Here is a 7,043-nt window from a genome sequence, read left to right on the forward strand (position 1 = left end):
ATGGCTCCATGCTAGTCTTGGTCTCAATTCTCCAACACGCCCCCTGCTAAAGGGCAGCGCCGCATAGCTGGCACCTCACTTGCCCCACCTGAGTCCCAGCTCTGTCCTGGCCTCAAGGGGAACCAAGGCTGGTCTGATTTCTGCTCTGGAGCTACCCATGACACCAGGCTGAGGCCGTCTCCACCCGAGACCACCACCTTACTCTGCTCGTCCCACCCACACATCCTTCCATCACTCCCTCTCCTAGGAGCACCTCCCTAATTACTAACTTGCACAAAAATGCTCTGACTTTGCTTCGAGGTAACTCAACCTAAGCCAAATGCTTAGTATGTGCCAGACCACTTGTTAGGCGCTGGAGAACACACAATGGGTGCCAGCACACAACATGGCAAGCGGCACAATGAGACAACACAGCAAGAGGACCCTCTGCAGGAATAAGATGGCAGAGGAGAGGGAGGGGCCGGGGACCATGTAGGCACAGTCAGGGAAGGTTTCTCATATCAGGCCTAGAGTTGAATTTTGATAAGACAGCTAACTCGTGGGTCATAAACATAACCATTTTAATGCAAAGAGGCTCTTTTAAAGATCCCAAAGGTCTTGGCCACATTAGAAATCTAAGCTCCCCCAAAGATCTTCACCAGAGCTGCCCAATAGAACTGCAATAACAGGAAAGTTCTAGATCTTCCCTCTCCAGCATGGCCCTCGCAAGCTGCAAGTGGCTAATGAGCACTTAAGTGTGGTAGATGTGGCTGAGGAATTGAATGTTTTATTTCCTTTTAATGAACTATAACTTAGCTCATTTGAATTTCAACAGCCGCACATGGCCAGGGAAAGGCCCCAAGGTTGAAAAGCACAGATCCACACTGACCTCCGAGATGGTGCCCAGGACCAAGCCGACCAGCTGTCTGACGTGGAGACTGGCAGAAGTCGGATGGACAGCCGCTTCTTCCCAATGAATCTGACAGGCTTCCAGGACAGACTGCAGAGGCAGCCGCCTGCCAGGCTGGTCTTCGCACATGGTCAGCAAGATGCAGTGCAGGGGTTGGCAAAGCTGCAGGGGCTGGAAAGTGGGGCAACCCTGTGAGAGGCTGACAGAGCTGCAGCCACTGAGGGCAGTGTCCTGTCAGGCGTGCCCGGGGACCAGCAAGAACGGATGTTCTCATTAACTAGACAGATGCCCACTCCTTCTGCGTGGCTTAGGGAGGGACACAGGCTACTTCACCGAGGCCACAAAATGCAGAGCAATTATCTCTGCACCAGCTGTGTGCGGTTTTCCGCTCTCTAATCTGGAACGACCTTTGGTGCCTGGGGAGCCCAAACACATGCTTGAAATCGCTACGAAAAACAGGTGCTTGACAAAATGGATTTCTGCCTATGCCAAGGACCCAGATCAAACCAGGATCAGCCTGTAACTCACATTCACCTGGGCAGGCTGTCATTTTCTCAAATTATTTAGGTGGTTCTCACTGGGTCTTTCCCCTAGAATGTGAGCTCCAAGACATAAGCACTGTGGCTTTTTCACTTTGGAATCACCAGTGGTCAGCATAAGGTCAATAATCGTTAGTTGAACTTCATGTCACACGAACTCTTCAGGCAAAAGGAAAAATGGATATTTTATTAAACCCTTTCCTCATGCGTTTAAGTGGCCACCATTTATATGGAAAGGGTGTCAAATTCAGACTCACAATCAGATGTTTTTCTAACGCTCATCCACACTGCAAGTCATTTTTCAGATGAAGGCTGTTCTACCATTTCCTGCCATGGAGCATCAGCTGTGAATTTCTATCTTCACATGTATGCAGACTACTGAGTCCCACACTCACACAGCACACCAGAGGGCCTCTAATGTGCCTAGACTGCATAGCTACTTGCGATATAAGGTGGGAGACAGTCCCTGTCTTCAAGAGGTTCAAAGTCTAATGGAGAAGATGGTCATTCAAAGACACAAGCACAGTACAGGGTGATAAGGGCTTTGGTCTTGGGAAGTACAAGACAAGGTCATAACACAGAGGAAGGCACTTGGCCCATCCTGGGGAGGGAGGAGGGAGATGGGGAAGGAACTTGAGCTAAACATCAAAAAGCACACTTGGGTTGATTGGGAGAGAGGTGGGAGGTAAACCACAGATGGAGGAAGCAGTGGGTGCAAAGGCTGGCACGTGTCTGGAAGGAAGGGAACCACGGGTAGAACCAGGCCCAGGGCAAAAGAACAATGCCCTTGTTCAAACGGTTAAGAACTTTAGTGCAGAGCATTAAATCAAGTGTGGGGCCCTTGCAAGCGCAGTGTGCTATTGCATAGGCCACATGCTCTGTGCTGAGGAGTGAAATGCAACCCGCTGGGGAGTGGAGAGCTGTGAACAATTCCACAGAAGAGGAAGGTGGCCAGGTCTCTTTTCAGAAGGAGCACCGGCAGCACTAGGATATTGAATTGGAGAAGACGAGGGTGAGATGGAAAAAGGGAAGGGAGGAAGGAGGGTCGGGAGGAAAGAGAAAAGCCAAACAGACTGGATAGAGTTCTCCAACATGTATTCTCATTACACTAGTTTCCACAAAATTGTTATAGTATCAGATGAATATTTACACATACAAGCAGACACGTATGCATTCTGTAGTCAAAATTTTTATAAAATGCTATGATAAAGCTTAAAAGTTTCTGCACTTTAAGCCTTCTCAGAGTCTTTAATAAACTACTTTGATAAATCTTCAAGAATAAGACAGGGTAGGGAACATTTTCCCTGATGGATTAAGCACAGAACCGTTTTTCATGGAAGCATCTCACTTCAGTAAGGGCTGCTTTAAGATCTTTTCTATAAATTGGTATCTTCAGCATCTATAACATTCTCTAGCTTCCTACTTCCTCTGGACTAGAGTGGCATATAAGTCTTATCTTGCTTGCCAATCCCAAATTGTGGCTGCCTGGAGCGCCATGTTGAGTAGGATTCTGAGGTTCTTTCTGGACTCAGCAGAAGCAGTTCTTTAAAATCAATTGGCAATCCTTCCTAGAACCCAGGAGGACAGAGTGGTGGTGCATAGCTCAACAGATGTGGTTCCTGCCCTGGAAAAAACAGACTAAATAAATCCAAAGACATCACCTAGCAAGACGTTGAGAATCCCGTTCACAGACCTGATTTGGTGGAACGTGAAACCCTGCCGACCAGTAGAGAGTCATTCCCAAAGAATAGATATGCATCTATCCAAGAGAAAAAGCACATCATTAGATTTGTCATTTCTGTTATTCCATGGTCCTGTAAATGAAATACAATTTATTTTCATGTGTGGCAGACACTGTTGGCTGCCTAGTCCAACAACCATCTGCAACTCCTTTAAACACTGCTGCATCCTACTCTAGAGGCTAAAAGTCTCCATGACCATGACACTCATTTTTTGTGAAAGACATGAAGTAGGGGGATTCTGAAAAAGCTTGTTCTTTACCGTCAACAGGAACACATGCATCTGGTCCCATTCTTTCCCCTCTTGTTGCTGTCTTGAACACTGATATGATATATGGAATCATGGCAGCCATCATGTGACCATGAGGGAACAAGCATAAAGCCAAAAAGACAATAGCTAAGGAGGATAGAATGAAAATATACAGCTTTAGTAAATGATGACATTTACTAAAGCTGATGACCAATCTCTTGACTTCTTGTTACATAAATAACTCGTCTGTGGTTCCAGTCACTATATTTTAGGCTTTTTGTTTCTTGTAGCCAAAACTGTCTCTACATGACATACTGTGACTCAGTCTGATTAAAAAGTATCATATGTTGTCAGAAAGCAGCATGGTATAACATCTCCATGGAAAAACAAAAACCATCACTGATTTGACATCCAGAAATAATTGATGCAGACATTTATTTTTAGAACCTTGGGCGTGTGTTTGTGTGTGTGTATATACACAACTAAGACCACATACATGTAAACATATATACATATAATATAAGTTATATTACATATATTTAATTACTTTTCATGTCATTAAGTTTCTACAGTTTCATTGTAATGCTGTCTTGTTTCATGTCCACTCTCACTGGACATTTAGCCTGTTTCCAGTTTGTCACTAATGTCAACAATACAGATAAACATTGGTACAGCTACATCAGTCTTTACTTAAGCCTTGGGATACATTCCACCTGAGGATTTGTTGGGTCCTTTTAGGGTTTTTGCTACCTGCTGCAAGACCACTTACCTATAGTTCTTCCAGCACTTCTTTTTGAGTATTTATAATAAGCTGACTGATTAGGTCATATTACCCCCACTTTACAGATATAGAACCTGAGGCTCAGAAAAGTTGACTTGCTCTCACCTAAGAGCTAATAAATTACTGGCAAGACAGCCTGGGAATTTTTTAAAAATCATTTAAAATTCATTTAAAAAATTCATTAAATTCATTCTGCCTCAGTATTCTTTGGGGCTGAGCTGGGAGCTGTGGATGACCTAGGACCAGGCCTTTCCCAGAGGACAGGCCCACAGATGCTGCAGAGACACCATGTGCCTTACCTGAGATGCATCATGCTGCTCATCATCGCTCTGTCCCTGTAGCAGTTCAGGGGCCTTGAAAGGAGCTGCCTCTATATGGGAAACATGGTCTTGGAAGGAAAGACTTCCGGTCGCAGAAAGCAAGACTGACCAGGGGCAGACCACATAGTTCGAGGAATCTGAAACCAAGGCAGTGATGGGGGTGTAGAGATAGGGGCCACCATCTGGAGCACCATCTGTGGGAGTGTGCTCAGCAGGTGTCTTCCAAAATCCTCTCTGAGATGAACTGTAAGCAAGACCCAGGGAGTGGGAGGAATTCAACCCTGACACACGCAGGCACAGGAGCATGTGTCACAAAGGGTGGCTGCAGCAATGGCTGGGAAACTAGGAAGCGCATCCAAGTTCACAGGTGGCCCGAGAGTCTCAAGGCAAAAGGTAAAGAACGATCAAATCGACTTAGAAATTAGCACAAGTCTGATTTCTCTGGAGTCAGTTTAGAAACCAAGGCAACTGGTCTTCTGAACATACTCTAGCTGTTCATTAAAGCCTCCAGGGAAGGGGAGAGGAGTGAAGACTAGGAGGAAGATGTAGCCGAAAGTACAGATGCATAGCCCCCCTTCACACCCATGCCAGGGTCCTCACCCTGATTGCATGTGTGTGATTTCCCACATGGGGAAACTCCACCGCGGGCTGGCAGGACATCTGAGTGTTTGGTCCAATTATCAATTCAGTGCTTGGAAATTGCAAATCCATGTTTCAATACCTGCTCCCTCCTTTCACTGCAAGAGTTCTCTTTCACTGCGAGAGTAATGCACAGCTTTCTCAGTAGAGGGCGCTGGAGAGACATGGCGGGAGGCGGGCTCGCCTGCTGTTTCTTTGGGGTTAGCGGTGTGTGCGTGAGAGTGACGCTCTGCTCCTGCACACGCCCTGGACCTTCGGTCCCTAGGCCACCCCTCAGCCTGACCTTGTGAAGTGATAGCTTCGCAACCCTATCTACAGAGACACAGCAGGTTCCCGGCCTCCTGCAGGCATCAGCTCCCGGGGCTGTGGCTCATCTCTGCCTGCCCACATCCAGGGGATCATCCTGCCCCTGTAGGCGATGCCTGTACTGTGTGTGTCCCGTGGCTGCAGACACCCATGGCCAGGTAAAGCAGAGAACTTCGCCATCATCATGGTCTGCAAGCACAGCTCCTCCAGCAGATCTGAACCCCAACTTGGAGAGGGGACTTCCCTCCAAAGTTTGTCCCTCACTGGGTGTGTTCTCAGTCCTAGGAGACCATGTCAAGTTTTCTCATACCTGATGGTTACTTCTCTATCTTAGTTAAACAATTCTTCATATTAACCTCCCCTGTTTAGACAACTGAGTGTGTGGGTTCTATCTACCAACAGTTGCAGCATCTGGCAGGGGACGATGTGGGAATGCCAGCCATCCCCGTGACTGCCCCCTGCCTCCTGTCTCTGGTTCTGCCCAGGCTCCCCAGGTATTGGGAGAGCCCCACAGAGCTCCCAGCCTCTCTCTCCCTAAACACCATGCCTGGAAAGGCTGCCATACCAAGGCTAAAAGACTTTCTTCCAACTCTGTGGCATGCCATGGGTCCAAGAGACAGAGCTGCCCTCCCAGAGCAGCTCCACGGGGGTGGGGTGGGGATGTCCCTTGCCTGCTCAGGCTAACACCTCGGACTGATGACAGATCAGTAAGCTGTTTGGGAAGCTTCACATTCAACTCCCTGTGACTCAACTGCCCTAGACACACTCTCTTACCATCACGAAGGTCCTCCAGGAGCCGCTCAGCCGCCAGGGACAAGAGGGACCAGATTTCCTCCTCAGATAGAGCTTCACCCCGGACCTGTATGGCACTGGCCAGAGTCACAGAGGCCCGGCTCATACCTGCAAAGACACACATGTGGCAGAGCCCTTGCCTAGTCCAGGAGCATATGTGGGCCAGCACTGGCCATGCCAGCCTGGGCACAGTCCAGCCCCTCTGCAGCACAGCCCCATGTTCTACCACGTGGACCCACGGCTGGGCGCAGGGCCAGGCACACGGGAGAAGCTAAAGAAATGTTCACTGGGAGACTGGCTGGGTTTGGCTGCTTCTCAGTGAATGAGCACATCAGTAAATAAATACACTCCCAATTAAGGGTTAAGTCAATAAATGAATGAATGAACGAACCATGAGAATGGCTCCCTCTGAGCTGGGCATGCGCTGTCACAGAGAGCTTCCTGCTGGGGAATGTCTCTCGCCTGCTCCCCTCTCTGTCTGGGAAAGTGGGTTAACAACCTTTTATGCCTCCAGTACGTGATTCATGTCTGTTCCTCACTGGCTGCCACATGCAGAGTTGGATTTGGTTCCAGCCCTGTCTCTAACGATCACTAGCACCTGCCCGAAGGGTGAGAATCACTAGAAAGAATACTAAGCCCTGTGTTTTGAAAAGGTGCAGACTCACAGGGAAGCATGGGACTGATTTGCTGGAGGAGGAGGTAAGGAAGGAGGGTCTCCTCTTCCCTCTCTTCTTAAATATAGTCCTTTAAAGCTGACATTTAAATGTCTGTCCCCCTGACAAAGCTGC

General features: G+C 48.1%; 1 protein-coding gene across 1 annotated transcript in view; it reads right to left on the reverse strand.

The window, feature by feature from the left end:
• The window catches only part of FRMPD2 (FERM and PDZ domain containing 2), a 64,359-nt gene extending 57,980 nt beyond the window's left edge, over positions 1-6,379 (reverse strand). The window contains exons 1-3 of the mRNA XM_065919939.1: positions 6,238-6,379; positions 4,498-4,655; positions 869-1,060 (exon numbers count right to left, since the gene is read on the reverse strand). Of these exons, the coding sequence (XP_065776011.1) occupies positions 869-1,060; positions 4,498-4,655; positions 6,238-6,379 (492 nt within the window). The remainder of the gene's footprint in view (positions 1-868; positions 1,061-4,497; positions 4,656-6,237) is intronic.
• Between the last annotated feature and the right edge of the window lie 664 nt (positions 6,380-7,043).

Source organism: Muntiacus reevesi, chromosome 2 (assembly GCF_963930625.1).
Source record: "Muntiacus reevesi chromosome 2, mMunRee1.1, whole genome shotgun sequence".
In the NCBI taxonomy this organism is placed as follows: Eukaryota; Metazoa; Chordata; class Mammalia; order Artiodactyla; family Cervidae; genus Muntiacus; species Muntiacus reevesi.